Here is a 20,713-nt window from a genome sequence, read left to right as displayed (position 1 = left end):
AAAAAATTATGTATGCTTCAAGCAAAGCTGTTAAAATCACCCACCTGTGTGAATGGAAACAACTTGAGCATCAAACGCTTGATCCTTGAGCAGTTCCCATTTTGCTGGCAATCTGTCCTCGTTTTTGGGCATAAGCAACCTCTTCCTACGAGCTATGCTGCCTCGGGATGCCAAATATAGGGCCAAATCCCGCATTACATCATGTTGAGAAAAGTACAGCTCAGAGTCCTTGCCATAATTGATTGCTTGGCTCCTACTACTTCCAATCACCAAGACAACAACACAATGTATAAGGCAGAGGAAGCCAAGATTAAATGATCTTGAGCACACAACAATTAGAAATGAAGGCGCTTACCTGAGATTGCTTGTTAAATTCAACAGATTTCTGCTTGCAAGCTCTAACAATATGACAAAAGCATCTTGCCACTCCATCTTTCGCACATAAACCCAAATATCCAATAATGAATCCACTGAGAGATTTTTCTATCCTCAAGCAATGACCCCAAGTCTAAGAAGCACTCCCGTGCTTCCTCGTCCAGGGCATCAATACTGGTCTCCAAGCATCTAAGAAGCCCTTCTTTGTGATAATCTGATACCAATTCCCCATTTAAGAGCTTTTTCTTGGCACCCTCCCTGGCTGGATGAGGCTGAGCATACAAAGAGCTTCCGATCACCTTCAGAGCAAGTGGCAGGCCTTTACATTCCGCTTGCACCTGTGATTCATACATGAGCAACACTAATTGAAAATTTTAGAGGTGGAAACCAATCAAATACCAAAAACAAAGGTTGTTGAAAGCATGAATATTTTTCCTCATAAGCTTAAAGTTTATTCACAGGTTTTTGTTTGATTGTTTATAAAGATGAATATACAATTGAGTCTATGGCTAGAATCTTGTTCACTGGATTACCGATACCATTTTTAATGGCAGAGTAAGTATTAATATGTAATTATGTGAAACTATAATGATATCTTGATATGATATGCCACTGTAGTAATTGCTTGTAATTTGGGACATTTACGAGAACACTTTGTCACAATCATTAAATTGAATCAAACTTAGTAAAATAATATATTGCATATAAATAGCATTCCAGTACTGTACGAGACATACCTGGTTGACTAGCTGCTCGTCCGCATTACTTGGAATTGATTTCTGTCCAAAAGCCCAAAAGCAGAAAAGGGGCAGAGCATCTGCATCATCCAGCGATGGCAATTCATAAAGCCTGGTAGAGGGTGTTGTGCGGATGATAGAACCATCTCGGGTTGTGACAAGGGTCTTATGACCTTCGCCTTCAAATAACAATTTTTCCAAATTCAGACATCATCCAACACCACAAGAGTTCGCTTGGCTCGCCTGAACAGCAGCTGTCTATGTGCATCCTCGATATTCTGAAATTCAGGTTTCTTCCTCCGAATAATCTTCTCCCACATGGTCTCTAAAATTTCCTTCAGGTTCGGGGATTGTGAGACCGTGATGAAGATGATATTGTTTTGAAAAGCACCTGCCATACATAAAAGATCAATTTGTTAGGATGGAAATTCCATAAATTGAACAGAAATATAAATTTATTAAGTGCAAAAAGATAGCCTTTTAGGAAATGAAAATGGTTTGAAATTTTGAATAATTAAAATCCCCAATTACCTCATTGCAGAGGGACAATGCCATAGTTGTTTTGCCAACGCCCCCCATACCTTGCACCGCTACTACGGAGACCTCTCTCTGGAGTAGAATCTTCTTAACATTAACAATATTTTTCTCCAGTCCCACTACAAAATCAGATTTCACTGAGCCACTACAATTAGAAGTAGAAGCTTCGTCAAAAGCTCCAACAGTCATACCATGTGGACCCATTTGTTGTAACATCATGGCATTCTCACCGGGATCATTGGTGAGCCTGGGAACGATTGTTTCATTCACGTTTCTCTCATCCACTTCCTCCAACTCGTACAGATGGCGAAGACTCTTGAACTCCGATATGATATTGGCCAACTCAAGAGATAATTGGTCAGGTATCTGGTATTGAACGAAATCACGGATTTCCTTTTCCAGCTGGTGGATTTCAGAAGCATATCTGAGGCTCTGGAAAGCATTAAGAGGGCTGGTTTTCTCGCACATTTTCACCAATTGAACGCCTCTATTGAGGATGCTCAGGGACTTCTCGTAGATGGGATTCGGTTCATTATTTTGTATGTTCAGCAAACGGAGGTGCCCAACCGTTTGAATCAGGCCTGCCGGCAACGATTCTAATGTACGGCATAGCCCCTTGTAATTTAATATCATCATGGGTGTCGTCTCGTTCAATGGAGATTGGGAAGGTAAACGTTCTTAAGAAAAAAGAATTAAGAAACAAAAGAATATCTCCGATATTTGGGTATCTATGGTGTATAGAAATGGCTTTTTTGTGGGGATGGTGTATAGAAATGGCCTTTTGGGATGCCTTATAAGAGAAAAAAACTGACGCACATTCAATCTCTCAATGGCCCATTCCCAAACACTAACCCAGTCAAGAATATCAATCAATTCTGGAATGCTCACGAAATAATGAAAGTAATCCCAGCACTGTTCCATCCTGACGGTGGTGCGTGGCCGGCAAGACAACGGACCCGTTCGCAGGTAAGCGATGACTTTACTTAATACCCACCCCGCGGTTGCCCATTGAACGCCATCTATGACTTCGTTGGGTCTGTGTATGTTTTAAATTCACACTGCTCACGAGATGATTCCACACGGCTAACGAGGCCATTTTCAGAATAGATATTTATTTTTTAGTTTGTTTAAAATTATTATAAAATTTTATTTATCACGTTTCATGCTTTTATTATTTCAAAATTTTAGATAATTTTTTTAAATATAGTTTAAATAATAAAAAATCCCAATCTTACCCAGCAAAAGAAACCTATTAAGAAAATCAAAATAATGTTGCGCCCCTTTCATGCTGTGTCGCGTAATGATGCCCCTTTTGGGTTATTCTGGAACATGATTCGGTCACAGTGATTGGTTGGCGATTGAACGATGAATTTGTCTATTTGCTTCTTGAAAGTCTCTTAATCATTTCCGTCACCCGGATTTGTTGAACAATGAATTTTCTACAACTCTCTTGATCGTTTCGTGGATCGTTAATAGCGTGTCCGCGGTCACAGAGACTGGCCAGCCGTTGAACGGTGGTGGCTAACGAAAGAGTTTGTTCCTTTCCTAGTTGTTTCTGCATTGGTTCTTTGCGGGTTACTTACAGTTGCTGTATAACCGTCATGAATGGTCCATTGTAGAGTTGTTTGAGAGACGCGCTCTGTAACAGATACATAAATATTATCCATCGTTCTTTTCCTCCCCTCCACTGCCAAGCATATAAAAGGGCGTCGTCCACTTGTTAGACTTTTGGACGCTGATGTGGCATTGCATGGATGTTCATAGCATGGTGTTTCTGGCAGCTTCTTTTGATGACTATGCCTGAGAGATTTCCAGTAAGCCGCATCCGCCTTGATCACTACCGCCACCACCAGACCGAGTGCGCACCAGTGTTGGTGCACATGCAGTTAGACTAGCTGTAGACTAGCTATGTTGGTGTACATGCACTTAGACTAGCTGTAGACTAGCTGTGTTGGTGTACATGCACCTAGATTAGCTCCAGTTAACTTATTGCTTGCATGTGGCACATGTACACTTAGCTTTAGTTAGCTTTAGTTATTGCATGCACAACTAAGCTTAACTTAGTTGTTTTTGTGTATTTATTCTAAAACTCTTATTGTAAATTCACTTCCATTCTTTTCTCAATTCTTGCTCGCTTCCTTCCTTCTATTGCAAGCTTGTTATTGTTTTGCAGATCTAGATCTATCTGTGTTTCTCAAAATCTTACATGGTATGAGAGCACAGGGATTTGTAATCAGTGCACAAGCAATTTTATTTGCAGGTTCAGAAGATTGAAGCAACAACAAAGAATGGAGTCTAAATTGGAGTTTCCACAATCGGCAATTCTCACTCCATATAATTATTTCGAATGGAAGCCAAAGATTCAACTTCATCTCAGAAGTAGAGGCTTATTTCGAATAACCATGGAAACGGAAGTTGAACCAACATCGGCAATGGAGAAATCAAGATATTTCAATCGCATGGACGAGGCCTTCGGCATCCTATGTTTATCTATTTCTCTGGAACTGCTATTTCATGTTGAATCATGTTCAACTCCAAATGAGGTATGGAAAATTTTGGAAGAATTGTTTGGAAAACAGGATGAAATGCTTAGAATGATAAACGATTCGATTGCAATCTATAGAAATCGTCGTGAAAGCTTTAGCTTAGAACCGGAGGACCCGCATGTTGCCAGCCTGTATGCCACCAACTACGTCCAAGGTCTCCTAGAAACCGACGGTGGTGACCCTAACCAGTTGCAGGTGGCGGCCTGCTGCAAACATTACACGGCCTATGATGTGGACAACTTGCACGGGGTCGAGCGTTACACGTTCAATGCCATCGTGACGCAACAAGATCTGAAGGACACATACGACCCGCCATTTAAGAGATGTGTGCTGGATGGTAATGTGGCTAGCGTGATGTGCTCCTACAATCAGTTCAATGGCGTCCCCACCTGCGCCGATAGAAATCTGCGCGCAGGCATCATCAGAGGCACTGTCTACGCACCTGGCTGTGCAAACGTTGCATGCACGAGAAATGGATATCTGAATGACGGGCTAACGTTCAAGGGATACCCGGTGATTCGGCCAGCTAACGAAATAGGTATTGCATATTTCTGCACGGGAGTCGGCTTTGCAAACTTACACCTCTTGATATTCAGATTTAGGGCCTCTCCTAAATCAATTTCAGCAAAAGTATTCACAGGAGGAGGTACATGGACTCCGCTTGTCTCCACAGGAATGTCTTCGTATGCATCGAAGTTTATACCCGTATTCACCTGGTCAAAGACGTCGTCAGCTTTCATTGCGGCGGTATTCGCTATGCAGGGTTTCAGCATCTTGAGCGGAGGCGCAGTTTCTGTCATCGTGGCTGCAGCGTTCAACCGGGCGTACCATCGCCCCAACTTCGAACAAAACCCGGGGCTGTCCACGGCCCCGCAGGCGGACTTCGTGTGGAGAATAATCCTCATGTTCGGAGCCATTCCAGCGTTGCTCACTTATTACTGGCGTCTCAAGATGCCGGAGACGGCTCGATACACGGCGCTCGTGGCCAAGAACACGAAGCAGGCCGCTTCCGACATGGCCAAGGTTTTGCAGGTCGACATCGAGCAAGAAATGCAAGAAAATAACAGCACGACGGTAGGTGCAAAGGATGATGAATTCGGGCTGTTTTCCAGAGAATTCGCAAGGCGCCACGGGCTTCATCTGCTGGGGACGACGAGCACATGGTTTCTTCTGGACATAGCCTTCTACAGCAACAACCTTTTCCAGAAGGACATCTACACGGCCGTCGGATGGCTTCCCGCCGCCAAGAAAATGAACGCCATACACGAAGTCTACAAGGTAGCCAGAGCCCAGTCGCTCATTGCTCTCTGCGCAACGGTGCCCGGCTACTGGTTCACCGTGGCTCTCATAGACCGCATAGGCAGATTCGCCATTCAGCTCATGGGCTTCTTCTTCATGACGGTTTTCATGTTCGCTCTTGCAATTCCATACTACCATTGGCGATCGGGGCACCCTATAGGCTTCGTGATCATGTACTCGCTTACTTTTTTCTTCTCAAATTTCGGACCAAACAGCACCACTTTCATCGTGCCCGCCGAGATCTTTCCGGCTAGATTGCGCTCGACTTGCCACGGCATCTCCGCGGCAGCTGGCAAGGTGGGAGCCATCGTGGGAGCCTTCGGGTTCGTCTATACTGCCTAGCAGTTGTCTTTTCTCTACTTTTGCGTTATATTTTGAGGGGGGGGTTTCTTCCCACTGGGTTTTCCCTCTTTCCTCCTTTTTATGCATTGTATATGGGTACCTAAAATGGCCGTGTTGCCGGGACTCATTCATTTTGCATCACACTCACCTAAGTTACGCTTAAGGGGGGGTGTTGGTGTACATGCAGTTAGACTAGCTGTAGACTAGCTATGTTGGTGTACATGCACTTAGACTAGCTGTAGACTACCTGTGTTGGTGTACATGCATCTAGATTAGCTCCAGTTAACTTATTGCTTGCATGTGGCACATGTACACTTAGCTTTAGTTAGCTTTAGTTATTGCATGCACAACTAAGCTTAACTTAGTTGTTTTTGTGTATTTATTCTAAAACTCTTATTGTAAATTCACTTCCATTCTTTTCTCAATTCTTGCTCGCTTCCTTCCTTCTATTGCAAGCTTGTTATTGTTTTGTAGATCTAGATCTATCTGTGTTTCTCAAAATCTTACAACCAGACCATCAGAGTGCGACGATATATAAGGTTGGAAGTTGACGATCATTTTGATAGTATTTTAAGTTTAAATATTTTGAAAGACTGTTTCTTTGTGATGTATTACCGAAAACGTCATTACCGCCCTCTTCCAAATAGCTGCAAATCACTTGCGCCTGGGCAGGAGGCCTGGAATTTGATGGCACGTATTTACTCGTGATGTATTATATTGACACGGAAATAATTAAGAGCTCTAATATTTAGAATTAGCGACACAATATTTGTGATGTATTATATCGACACGTCAATAATTAAGAGCTCTAATATTTATAATTGGTGACACAATATTTGCCTTTATTTAAATAACTTAAGTTCATGTTACTTAAAGCATTTTAGGCAAATATTTGTTTTTATTTAAATAACTTAAGTTCAGGTTACTTAAAGTTTTTCCAGGTAAAAATTATATGTATTTTTTTTATTAAAAATTTATTTAATATGGTTTTATGTTAGGGTTATGTTTATTATTTTAATAAAATTGTGTAGTTACATAAACAAAAATAAATGAAAATAATTAGTAAGTATAGAAAGGTTTCTGAAACAACTCAAAGTTGCTTTAATTCTTATCTAAAATAAGGTGAAACAAATCGAATTGGATGTAGTTCTGAGTAGGTGGTATCACCTTTTCAGATTCTAGCGCCAAATTAACAAGTGTATATTATCAATCCAAAATCAATATAGGTTATTAAATGAATATTATTGTAGATATCTCCCAAAAACTACTACGGGGTTTGCTAACCTTTGCTGGTAGAATGGTTGCTACTGATTCTTTACTACCTCCGTGACTTAATTTGCCGCTACCTATGCTACAGGTGTTGGTTTGTTCCGGTCAACTGCCCCTGGATATGGATATGGGACTCAATCTCGACCAAGAACTTATATAGGGGTATGGTTCTGCAACTGCGACCGGAGTATCTATAATGACAAAATTCTAGATATGTATAATGACAAAATTGGCTGACATTAAAGTTTGAAATTGGAATTGAAATTGAAAATGGGAGGTGACTATAAGATATCGAGCAAGTGACATACTCGCTGGCACAGTAAATGCATAAATCATTGGATAAAATTATTATAAAGGGAGGGGTATGCAAAAGACACTAAAAATCTAAGATAGAATCAACTGCATCTTCACCCAAGCCACATGCCTAAACTATTCTAAAATTACACATAGAAGCAAATATGCATGTGGTGGAAGTTTACCAGAAAATTGACAAGGAAAGCATGGATCATGAATTTTTAGGAATTTTATATTATGGAAGCAACATAATTTCCAGAACTATTACACTATTACCATGCTTCAATAATCACTCAACTACCAAATTCTAGTTCCATGTCAAACTTCCAAGTTCTCCCTAGCCCTTGGTAGTTCAAGTTTCACCCCTGATAGGATGGTCACATGGAAACTACCAAGAGCTCGAGGAAGGCTTTTTTCTTTGAAATATTGTGCAGGATTTTGAATTATATAAATTTAGAAATCCACATAGCACTCTAGAATCATTGAGAAGCTTTGGAATGCGAAAATAACCTCTCGAAGGCACCCATGACTCGGTTGAGGAAGTTGGTAGCATAGCTTTACTCACAGATGGCACTAGAATATGTTTGTGTCTTCAAAGGCATAGATTGCACTACAATACAACAAGGTGAAGTGTGCTTTGACCTTGATAATGTACATGCCCATGCTTCCTATGCCTTCAACAATTATTACGTTAAGAATGGGATATTGCCTAGCACTTGTGACTTCTACCGGAGTGCAACTCTTACTACCCTTATATGTTTGTTATTAGTAATTTAGTATTGTAGGGACCTCTCTTTAAGTTGCAAGCTTTGGAAAGTCACTTTCCTCTTACCCAAACAAGTGCAACTTATTTTTATAAGTTCTTTTTGTTTCCTTGTTTTTCTCAAGAAGCTTATGCTACAAATTTCTCATCATCAACCAAGGACAATTTTTTTTTAACATTTATAATAATTTATAATTTTAGTAGTAGTAAGAACAATCCTCGAACGAGAGATATCTTTAGATTTCATTTATTTTCTCAAATTCCACAAATTCAACATTAGATTTACATTTTTCACATAATATCCACACAAGGAACCTCTATTCCATTGTCTACAGGAATACACCTCAGGAATTGTTCACTTAACAACAAAGCCAAAATTCTTACAATTGAAAATGCCTCCAAAAATCCTATGAACTCACCCACCATCCAAAAAAATATATCCAAGATCTAACATATGTCAAATAGATATTTAAAATTGATCTAAAACATATGTCAGATAGATATTTTTAAAATTTTGAGCATGTCTGTCAACTAATAGTAGAAAGAACACAGTTAAAACGATAGTTGTTTATTTATGACTCACCACCTACTACATTCTAGAAATTAAAAATTGCCATTTGAATGATGTAAGCTAGCCATATATTGTCTCATTGTTTCTCACTAACGAAAAGGAAAATAAATAGGGTGGATTATAAGTGAGTTGGTTATACATGTCAGATGTAGTAATTGTTTTTAGAGTACTGATTTTGTCTCCTAAGGAGAAGGAAAATAAATAAGGGTGGATTATAGGTGAGTTGGTTTTTTCTCACTAACAAAAAGGAAAATAAATAGGGTGGATTATAAGTGAGTTGGTTATACATGTGAGATGTAGTAATTGTTTTTACAGTACTGATTTTGTCTCCTAAGGAGAAGGAAAATAAATAAGGGTGGATTATAGGTGAGTTGGTTATACATGTCAGGTGTACTAATTGTTTTTACAGTAATGATAAGGCAAATTATAGTTGAATTGATTATGCATGTCATATGTACTGATTCTTTTTCTAACTTCAATATTTCTTTTGTTGATAATAGGTTACCAACCAACACTCCCATGTGAAAACTTTATGAAATATTAAAACACTTTTAATACATTGTATTGGTTTTACTACAAATTCTGACTCCACATCAATTCCATGCAATTATGATGATGGAGAGGATGGTGAGCCTATGATAAACTCCATAGTCCTTAAGATGGAAATTACTACAAACTCTGATAAAACCTTACTAAAAACTATGACCCCACATCTATTCCATGCAATTATGATGATGGAGAGGACGATGAACCTAGAAGATAGCCTGATCAACTCTAGATGGAAATTACTAAAAACTTTGACCCCAGATCAATTTCATGCAATTATGATGATAGAGAGGAGGATGACTTCTAGAATTGTGCATAATTTTTGTACCATGTGTTTTGGATGGTTTGGGAGATGTCGATCCCATCAATGAGTAAAATAGACTTCATGATTCAATAAGTCATTTGTGTGTCATGTTCAAGTTGTTTTTTTTTTCTATATTAAATATGTGAAAAATATTTAACATTTGTATTATTGAAGGTAATTTTTTAATGAAACAGTTATTGGAGAGTCAATTTATTATCAAAACATTACGATTAAAGAGAAAAAATTTAAACATAATGTTCCTTAATGTAAAAACCAAAAAAAAAAAAATTATTTTACAAATAATGAGGAATCCAAATTCTAACCTTTACGGTACTAAATATGCAATGTAACGTATGCTCATTTGCATTTGCAAACCTACTGAAACAAGAGCTTGAATCCCTCCATTCATATTCCTAGCTAGTATGAAATTTAAAATTGAAGAAGCAAGAAGCAACATTCATATTGTCAGCGAGTTTGAAATTTGAAATTGTGGCCTTCCTCGCTAGACTACTCCATTTCAAATTCTTTCTTATCAATAGAGATCTTCATTGTTAGTGACCTGAAGTTCAATTCAAGGAGGTCTCTTATCTAGATCGATATTTATCTCAAAGTTATAGTGGCGTATGCACTTGGTAATTGTATGCAAAATCACTTGGACTCACTCCATACAGATTAAAAAAGGAAGGTTTGCGATGAAATTTCTTCATATATGATTGGGAGACGACATTCCTGGATGAAAGTCAAATTTTTGGAAAGAGATCAGTTTGGCCTCGTAGAAAGCCCATGGGTCATGGTGTAATTGTTAGAATTAATGGAGAATATGTTATTCTTGTTACGTAGTTATGCATTCTACTTTTCTTAGTCATTCAGGTTCTATTATTCAGGGATATGATTTGTTGTCCCTAACAAATTGTATCTATTTATTATTGGAAATTAATGTGAATCTTGTGTGGCGTTTTGCTTATAGGAGCTCCTGGTGATCCGCACCTATGAGATCCTCTTGTGTTGGTTTGTCATTTCACGTCTTTCGTGTGCAACTCTTGACATGGTATCAAATCATATAAAGAAATCAACACTATCTACACCTCATCATTAAATACAGTATACAAATTAGGATCATTTTTGCTCCGTTTATAACCATGCATGCGGAAAAATGAATCAATTTTTTTGTACCAGGATCTAGGAGTCTGCTTTAAACCATATAAAGCTTTCTTTAATCTACATGCTAAATGCTCTTCTCCCTTATTAACAAACCCCTTAGGCTGCACTAAGTATACTTCTTCTTTTAAATCACCATTTAAGAAAGCAAATTTAACATTTAATTGATGTATTTTCCAATGATGCTTAGTGGCTAGAGAAATAATCAATCAAATGGTATTTAAATTTGCAGCAAGGGAAAATGTTTCCTCAAAATCAATACCTTCTTTCTGGGAATAACCCTTTGCAACCAACCTTTCTTTATGCTTATCAATAGACCCATCTGCTTTAAATTTCAACTTACATAACCATCTGCAACCTATGGGTTGTTTACCATGAGGAAGTTTTACTAGATCCCAGGTATTTTTCTTAATAATATATTCGTATTCCTCTGTCATTGCTTCCTTCCATTCAGAACTCTTACTAGCTTCATAAAAATTAGAAGGTTCTGCAATGTTTAACATACCAGTCATGAGCGCACAATCCCTATATCGAGCTGGTAACTGGTTCGTCCTGCTAGATCTCCTGAGTGGTGGGGTGTCAACTATTCTTCTATGTTCTTATCTTTGTGGACTGAACTCAATTTCCTCCTCTTTATCTTGATGTTGTTGTTGCCATTGTTGTTGTTGTTGCTATTGCTGTTGTTGGTTGATCCTTGTTTCAACGTCTTCATCTAAAAGTAAGGGTACATGCCATTCTTCATTATCTTGAATAGAATTTCCATCATCAACCTGTTCATGGAATACTACATCTCTACTAACAAACACCTTGTGGGTAGAAGGATCAAACAATTTATAAGCCTTATACTCATTGCAGTATCCAATGAAGGTACATTTAATGGCCTTTGAATCTAACTTCTTCCTGTTTTCTTTGGGAACATGCGCAAAAGCTTTACAACCAAATACTCTAAGATGACTTACTGCAGGCTTGAAGCCAAACAACGCTTCAAAAGGAGTTTTATAATCAATACTTTCAGTGGGACTCCTATTCTTCAAATACACTGCAGTATTAACAACTTCTGCACAAAAAACATTAGTTAGATTCTTACCTTTTAACATACTGTGAGCACACTCCATCAGTGTTCTGTTTTTCCTCTCAGCTACTCCATTCTGCTGAGGAGTGTAAGGTGTTGTAAACTGCTACTGTATCCCATGTTCTTTATAGTATTTAATGAAATCCCCTTTCTTGAATTCTCCGCCTTGATCTGATCGAAGAATCTTGATGAACTTTCCTGTCTGCTTCTCGATCATGTTCCTGAACTGCTTGAAATACTCAAAGGCATGACTCTTCTATCTAAGAAAATACACCCATGTGAATCTTGTACAATCATCAACAAAGATTAGAAAATAGTAGGCCCCACCTAATGATCTTGTCTGCATAGGGCCACATAAATCAGTGTGTACAAGTTCGAGTGTATCCCTCTGTTTCCTATCTTTAATAGCAGGAAATTCATCTCTATGTTGTTTACCGAATGCACATGCTTCACAATCAATATGCAACTTTTTCAAAATAGGAAGACCATCTACCATACCTTTGTTCTGCAACAGAAGAAGGTCACTGAAATTGATGTGCCCAAGTCACTGATGCCACAAATTTTCAGCAGACTTATCTGATGACATCAATGCTTGTTGTGGTGTACTCTTCACATCCAGTTTGTAAAGTCCTCCTATACTGATACTTGTATCAATAGGCTTCATCTGGTCCAACAAGTCTTTAATAATACAATGAGATTTAAAGAATTCTACCTTGAGATCTTGATCTGTAATATTTGATACAGAAATCAAGTTCTTCTTAATACCAGGAACATACCACACATCAGATATATTCCTGATCTTTCCATCAGGCAAAGTGACAAGGTCATCTCCATGTCCCTTGATCTCATACCCTTTATTATCTCCAAGGTATACTTTTACTCCAGTGTTGGATTCTCTAAAATTTCTGAACCATTGCTTTTAACCTGTTATAAAAAATCAAGCAACAGTTATCACAGAAATTTGAGATGAAGGACCTTGAAGAAATGCAATATTGTTTGGATCTAGAAGTTTGGAGAGACTCAAGCCAAACTTTCTTGTCCCAGGGTAAGTATGCTAAGAGTTTGTCGACTAAATTCAAAATGGATGAGTGCAAGGCTGCATTTGTGCCTTTACAGTAGAACAACAAACTTCAGGTGAATGATGGTTTGAAATATGCAAATGCAACATTGTACAGACAGTTGGTTGGTAGTCTTATCTATTTGACTACAACGAGACTAGATCTAGCTTATGCAGTGAGTGTTTTGAGGCAGTCCATGACTCAACCTCATGAGAACCATTGGCTTGCAGCGAAAGGAGTATTGAGGTATCTGCAAGGAACTTTAGACTTTGATGTTTTGTATTCTGACTCATTTGATGTTAGCTTGACAGGTTATACAAACTCTGATTGGGCGGGAAATTTAGATGATAGAAGATCAATTACAAGTTACACCTTTAGCATTGGGTCTAGGGTCATCTCTTGGTGCAGCAAGAAGCAGCATACTGTAGCCTTATCCTTAGCAGAAACAAAATATCAAGCTATGTGTGCAGCAACATTTGAGGCAGTTTGGTTGCGCAGACTTCTCCAAGATGCAGGGGAAGAACAGACAGAAGCTACGGTTATCAATTGCGATAATCAAAGTTCCATCAAACTGGTTTACAATCCTGTGTTTCATAAAAACAGTAAGCACATAGACACTCAATTTCATTTTGTTAGGGAAAAGGTACACTGCAAAGAGATTTGTGTTGAATATTTTAATTCTCGTGATAATATGGTTGATATATTTACTAAGCCTCTAGGAACATTGAAGCTTGAGTTGTTTAGGGACATATTAGTTGTGTTTAAGAACCCTTTTTCCATTAAGGGGGAGTGTTAGAATTAATGGAGAATAGGTTATTCTTGTTACGTATTTATGCATTCTACTTTTCTTAGTCATTCAAGTTCTATTATTCAAGGATATGATTCGCTGTCCCTAACAAATTGTATCTATTTATTATTGAAAATTAATGTGAAGCCTGTGTGGCGTTTTGCTTGTAGGAGTTTCTGGTAATCTGCACCTATGAGCTCCTCTTGTGTTAGTTTGTCATTTCACATCTTTTGTGTGCAACTCTTAACAATAATTCTCATATGCTTTATCTCCACAGCTAGCTATGACCATTCCTTGAGGGTACGATTTTATCCCGATTCTTATGATGATCATCCCCCAACTAAGTACATGACCCAGGGTGGAGAGGGAAGCGAAAAATCCTTAAGTATTCATGTGGAGAGAGTAATTAAAAATTTTGTCACTACCTTAGGAGTGACATCTATGGACGGGTAGAGGCAATTACTTTGACCGTACAAAAAATTTTCTTTCAATTTTATTCTGGGCTCCTATGTCAAACTTTAACTTTCACTTTCACGATGCAAATGACGCCTGCCCCACCGCCGCTGTGGTAGAGCTACAGCCCCCGAGGTGTGAGGTCACCCGTACCATCTTAATGATTGTCATAACTCTATCCAACTGTTCATCTTTAATTAACATTCCGCGTCATATAGTTAGTGGCCCACCCATGCCATATACGTGACGAAAAAGACTTGAACATAGGATGAGTATACCTGTATGGAGGCTAACACCCGAGGATACGAGAGAACGCTAAATTCACTGCAACTAAATTTGGCGGGTTAACACCATTGTTTTTTGGTGAAAACAGTGGCACTCGTTCATTTATCCAAGTGCTAACTTTGATGGTGTATTTAATGGCGAGTCTTGCGTAGGATCCCTGCTCAAGCTTCAACGTCAATGACCATTACTGCAACAATAACTGATGGCCATTCCTAGTTGTTCAACATGCCATTTTCCCTCTCTCCACGAACGTTCAAGGGTGTTCAACTTGTTTTTTTCTCAGAGAATCACTCCATATCCATCGCTAAGGGTAGAGGAGTGAAAAGGAGGCTTTCTTGTAGCATGGATAGCCTTGAACACCAATTTCGAGGTATTTTGTATTTCCTCTTGGTTGCATCTCACATATCACCTGTATTTCCTCCTGAAATTTGAACTAATTGAGCACATCTTGGTAATTTCCATGAAGTTAATACTGCATGTTTCCATGGCTCAAAAAATTACTTCGTGGCGATCGTTGGGGGCCGAGGAGCGAGAAAGAAGCTTTCCATGTTCTACGCACTGAGTAACAATTATCAAGTATGCATGTTTACAAAGCCATCGACGTGAGTTCCAACTACTTATTGTTCTTGCACCATGAAGATGCGAGTGTTTGAGGCCCGCCCATGCATTTCATTTTGAACCATATGAACGATAAGAGCTCGTGCTATAAAACCGGGCCATCCAAAATTTGGTTGTGAAATTTTTCATGTCGTCACCGTTTGGCATATACATAAGTCGCGGAGATGTATGCGTGGGACATACATTACCCAACTGCTTCTGAGGAGTGTATTTGCCCTTAATAATTCCATTGCTTAAGACTAGAAATGGGTAGTATATTGCATTTTACATGGTTAATAATTCCATTGCTTAAGACTAGAAATGGGTATTATATTGCATTTTACATGGTTAATTGTATTATTTAACTTTGCACAAGTAAGACAGATGAAATTCAAGTTAAAGTTACTTAATGTTTTTTTTCTTCTTATTGAATCATCATCTCCTTGTGAGAGTGAACACGATAGTTAAGGAGAGAAGAGAACAAGGAGTAGAAGACCAAAGAAAAAAAGAAACACATTAAAGAAGAATCTTGCACCAGTATGACGGAGGAAACTCGAAGTTAAAATTACTTATTGTCTTGTTTTCTTATTGAATCATTATAAGCATGGTTGAGACTATGACTGGACATTCCTCTTTAGAAAGAAATCCATTGTTATTGACAGTGGTGGTTTTAAGCCCATTGAGGCATATCTTCGTGATTTCACATAGCTAAATTTTGAACTTAAATGTAAGTGTTGGTTTTGTAAATCTGATATTCTCATGTGTCTGCATGAATCTTAAATTATATGTGCGCTTTCGATTGTTAGTTGTGTGCTCTGTTTGAATTCGTTTTTATAGCCATGTTGGTTGTTATTATTGGTGCATGTCATAACTCGGATTCATTACCTTCAATATTTTTGTTGAGATTTTTCTGTTTTAGACAAAATAGGCAAAAATCCCAGTGTGTGACAACAATAGAAAATCTGTTGCTGGATTAGCTCCAGGTTGTTGGGAGAAAATTAATGCATCCTAAATTTGATGTGAGAGGCAGTTAGATTCTCCCTGCTATAAAATAGGTGGTCATACGGATAGCTGGGTGTAGAGTGAGAGTTTGATTGATGTAATCTCCTGTTTAATTAATAATACTGCCGATGCCTTAGTTTGGTGGATGTAGCCCAGATTGGTTGGGTGAACCACGTTAAAAGCTGTGTCCCTGTGCATGATTTTAATTGCTGTATATATATTTTATTGTTTGTTGTGCATCTGATCTCCAACAATTGGTATCAGAGCAATGTTGGAGGCCTGGTGCAGCGGAGGAGGTCGTTTTTTGTAGCAGAACTAGAGTGCGTTTGAGAGCTAATCTGGTGCTGGTGCGTGAGAGAATCGATCTGTTATAGTTGCTGCTAAGTGCGCACGCCTGAGTAAAGTCAAGCTAAGCGTGGAACGTCTCCAACGTTACAAAGGTTTTTCATTAGCTATTGCCCATCACATACTTGCGTAGAAGGCTGCAACGTCTCCAATCCTGGTGCGTTAATGTTCAGCGTGGAGCTGTGTGGCGTAATCAGCGCGGGCGTTTGTCTGTGGACTCTCAGAGGTGCGAGGCGTTTGGTGTTTCAAACTCTGCGATCTGCCATCGGATACTTCTCCGCCCGAAACAGCGATTGTATGCGGAACCGAACAGTTGGATATCAGTGTAAAGGACGCCCGGTTTAGAGAGCTTCGTTTTGTGGGAAGCCTGCGGAAGCGTGGATTCTGTATTGGCGTATTACCTGATTGTTGGAGCTGTCCATTGCCCTGCGCGCTGGTAAAACACTCTTTTGGTGTGAGTTTACAGCGTGGGTATGTATTTAAAAACAACGTGGATCTATATTTTAAAAATTGTCATAGTTATATTTTTAAAAATGGCATGGATAGATCAAATACATGCGCTGTGTTTTACATATATATGTTAACATAAAAGGTTGAAACGCATATGATATACACCATGTTACAAACCATATGTTACACATATTGTATAAACCATGTTAACGTAATGGAAAGTGTGAACATTTGTTAATGGTGGATTAATATTAAATTGGGTGAACGCATATGGTGGAGTAGTTTTGGTGGAGTGGATCAATCCTTCCATTGGTGATTCGAACTTTTTTTTATGGTGTGCGGTGAGATATAAATTGCAGAATTGGTACATTGTGATTCACACAGCAGAATATTGTTTTTTGTTTTATTTAAAGGCAAAGACAGAAAGGCATAGGCAGTTGGTTTTGCTAATTGCTGGTATTTAATCACAAACTTCATTAAAAGTTGGTTTTTTGGAGATTATTGTTTTTTGATTGATACAAATGGCGAAAACTCAAAGTGCCCGGTTCGAAATCGAGAAATTTAATGGCAAAAATAATTTCGAGATCTGGAAGGTTAAGATGCATGATCTGTTGGTACAGCAGGGCGTGGCAAAGGCATTGTTGGGCAGGTCCAAACTGCCTTCCCCCGTGACAGATGATGAGTGGAATGAATTGGATGGAAGAGCCTTGAGCGGAATTCGGTTGTGTTTGGCTGATGATGTTTTATTTAACATCGTGTCAGAGAAGACTGCAGCTGGTTTGTGGACGAAGTTGGAGAAGCTGTATATGACGAAATCCTTGACAAATTGGATTCTCCTGAAACGGCAACTTTACGGTTTGCAGATGAAAGAAGGTACCTTGATTACTGATCACCTGAATGTTTTTAATACCTTACTGGTGCAATTAGACAATCTAGATGTGAAATTTGATTCAGAGGATAAGGCAATAACTCTATTGTGTTCATTGCCCGAATCCTGGGATCACTTTGTTACTTCCATAAGCTTTAGTACAACAGACATTCTTGAGTTTGACAATGTTGTTGGAGCCTTGTTGTCTGAGGAGACGAGGAAGAGGTCGAATGCAGACACCTCTAAGTCAGAGGTAATGATGGCCAGAGGTCACTCAAGAGAGAGACACTCCGGGGGAAAACTCAAAGTGCCCGGTTCGAAATCGAGAAATTTAATGGCAAAAATAATTTCGAGATCTGGAAGGTTAAGATGCATGATCTGTTGGTACAGCAGGGCGTGGCAAAGGCATTGTTGGGCAGGTCCAAACTGCCTTCCCCCGTGACAGATGATGAGTGGAATGAACTGGATGGAAGAGCCTTGAGCGGAATTCGGTTGTGTTTGGCTGATGATGTTTTATTTAACATCGTGTCAGAGAAGACTGCAGCTGGTTTGTGGACGAAGTTGGAGAAGCTGTATATGACGAAATCCTTGACAAATTGGATTCTCCTGAAACGGCAACTTTACGGTTTGCGGATGAAAGAAGGTACCTTGATTACTGATCACCTGAATGTTTTTAATACCTTACTGGTGCAATTAGACAATCTAGATGTGAAATTTGATTCAGAGGATAAGGCAATAACTCTATTGTGTTCATTGCCCGAATCCTGGGATCACTTTGTTACTTCCATAAGCTTTAGTACAACAGACATTCTTGAGTTTGACAATGTTGTTGGAGCCTTGTTGTCTGAGGAGACGAGGAAGAGGTCGAATGCAGACACCTCTAAGTCAGAGGTAATGATGGCCAGAGGTCACTCAAGAGAGAGACACTCCGGGGAAAACTCAAAGTGCCCGGTTCGAAATCGAGAAATTTAATGGCAAAAATAATTTCGAGATCTGGAAGGTTAAGATGCATGATCTGTTGGTACAGCAGGGCGTGGCAAAGGCATTGTTGGGCAGGTCCAAACTGCCTTCCCCCGTGACAGATGATGAGTGGAATGAACTGGATGGAAGAGCCTTGAGCGGAATTCGGTTGTGTTTGGCTGATGATGTTTTATTTAACATCGTGTCAGAGAAGACTGCAGCTGGTTTGTGGACGAAGTTGGAGAAGCTGTATATGACGAAATCCTTGACAAATTGGATTCTCCTGAAACGGCAACTTTACGGTTTGCGGATGAAAGAAGGTACCTTGATTACTGATCACCTGAATGTTTTTAATACCTTACTGGTGCAATTAGACAATCTAGATGTGAAATTTGATTCAGAGGATAAGGCAATAACTCTATTGTGTTCATTGCCCGAATCCTGGGATCACTTTGTTACTTCCATAAGCTTTAGTACAACAGACATTCTTGAGTTTGACAATGTTGTTGGAGCCTTGTTGTCTGAGGAGACGAGGAAGAGGTCGAATGCAGACACCTCTAAGTCAGAGGTAATGATGGCCAGAGGTCACTCAAGAGAGAGACACTCCGGGGGAAAGCATAGCGACTCTCGTTCAAAGTCCAAAGGAAAGAAGACAAAGGTGAAGTGTTGGCATTGTGGCAAGGTTGGACATCTGAAAAAGGATTGCTGGAAGCGAAAGCAGGCTGCTAAAGAAGGCTCTTCGACAGAAAAGAAGGAAGCCAACACCACAGATACAGGTTCAGTATCTGGTTCAAGTATGAGTGATGAGGTATTGTCTGTTAATGTTTCAAAACATGATCAACATTGGTTGTTAGATTCCGGGGCATATAACCACATGTGTATACATAGAGACTGGTTTAAAACATATAGGTCAGTGAATGATGGAGTCGTGTACATGGGTAATGATGTCACTTGCAGTATTGTTGGAATAGGAAGTATACAACTGCAAATGTTAGATGGCACAACCAAATTGTTAACCATTGTGAGACATGTACCAGATCTAAGAAAAAATCTAATTTCATTAGGAGCACTGGATACGAATGGATATAAAACTGTAATTCAAGGTGGAGTTATGAAAATCTATAAAGGTATTTTACTAGTGATGAAGGCTAAGAAGGTAGGAAATCTTTTTCAATTAGAAGGTAGAACTGGGTCAGATCATGTGTCGGTGTCTGAACAGGACAGTAGTTCCATTCGCCTATGGCATCAAAGGTTGGGCCATATGAGCGAACGAGGGTTGAAAATTTTGGCTGACCGCAAGTTACTTCCTAATCTAAGATCTGGAAAGTTAGATTTCTGTAAACATTGTCTGTTTGGTAAACAAAGTAAGCAAAAGTTTAAAACAGGCAAACATACTAGTAAAGGCATACTTGATTATATCCATTCAGATGTTTGGGGTCCAGCCCCTACAGCGTCATATGGTGGCTCGTCATATTTTGTATCGTTTATTGATGACTTTTCTAGAAAAGTGTGGGTCTACATGTTGAAAAGGAAGTCTGATGTTTTTACAGTTTTCAAGCAGTTTAGAGCATTGATAGAAAACAACACTGGTAGAACTATAAAATGTTTAAGAACTAAAAATGGTGGTGAGTTTTCCTCCAAGGAGTTTGACAGCTATTGCAAGGATGCAGGGATCGAGAGACATAAGACCACAGTTTATAATCCTTAGCAGAATGGAGTTGCTGAACGCATGAACAGGACTCTTCTAGAGAGAGCAAGGTGTACGCTGAGTAACGCCGGGTTGCAAAAGGAGTTGTGGACGGAAGCAGTGGCAACAGCTTGTTATGTGATAAACCGATCTCCATCAACGGCGATAGGCTGCAAGGTTCCGCAAGAGGTATGGAAAGGACACCCTTGTGACTATTCTAAACTCAGAGTGTTTGGTTGTGAAGCATATGCTCTAGTGCCTAAACATCAGCGAACTAAATTAGATCCAAAGTCAAAAAGGTATGTCTTTGTTGGGTATGGTGATGGAACAAAGGGATATAGATTGTGGGATCCTACTACCCGCAAAATCATCATCAACAGAGATGTAAAGTTTAATGAATCCTCTCTT

General features: G+C 39.1%; 1 protein-coding gene and 1 pseudogene across 1 annotated transcript; one reads left to right on the top strand and one right to left on the bottom strand.

Annotated features, from left to right (window-relative positions):
* Window positions 1–36: 36 nt before the first annotated feature.
* LOC149245496 (putative disease resistance protein At4g33300) lies at window positions 37–1,691 on the bottom strand (annotated as a pseudogene).
* A 2,552-nt stretch (window positions 1,692–4,243) lies between these two features.
* On the top strand, window positions 4,244–5,836 carry LOC149245495 (putative inorganic phosphate transporter 1-5). The gene has a single exon (XM_089438879.1). It carries the CDS (start codon window positions 4,244–4,246, stop codon window positions 5,834–5,836), a length of 1,593 nt encoding a protein of 530 aa, XP_089295005.1.
* The last annotated feature ends 14,877 nt before the right edge of the window (window positions 5,837–20,713 follow it).

The sequence above is a fragment of the Pinus tabuliformis genome, chromosome 7 (genome assembly GCF_031772625.1).
Source record: "Pinus tabuliformis cultivar Carrire ecotype Pingquan chromosome 7, CPIR1, whole genome shotgun sequence".
In the NCBI taxonomy this organism is placed as follows: domain Eukaryota; kingdom Viridiplantae; phylum Streptophyta; class Pinopsida; order Pinales; family Pinaceae; genus Pinus; species Pinus tabuliformis.
This window is presented reverse-complemented; position numbering and strand designations above follow the sequence as displayed.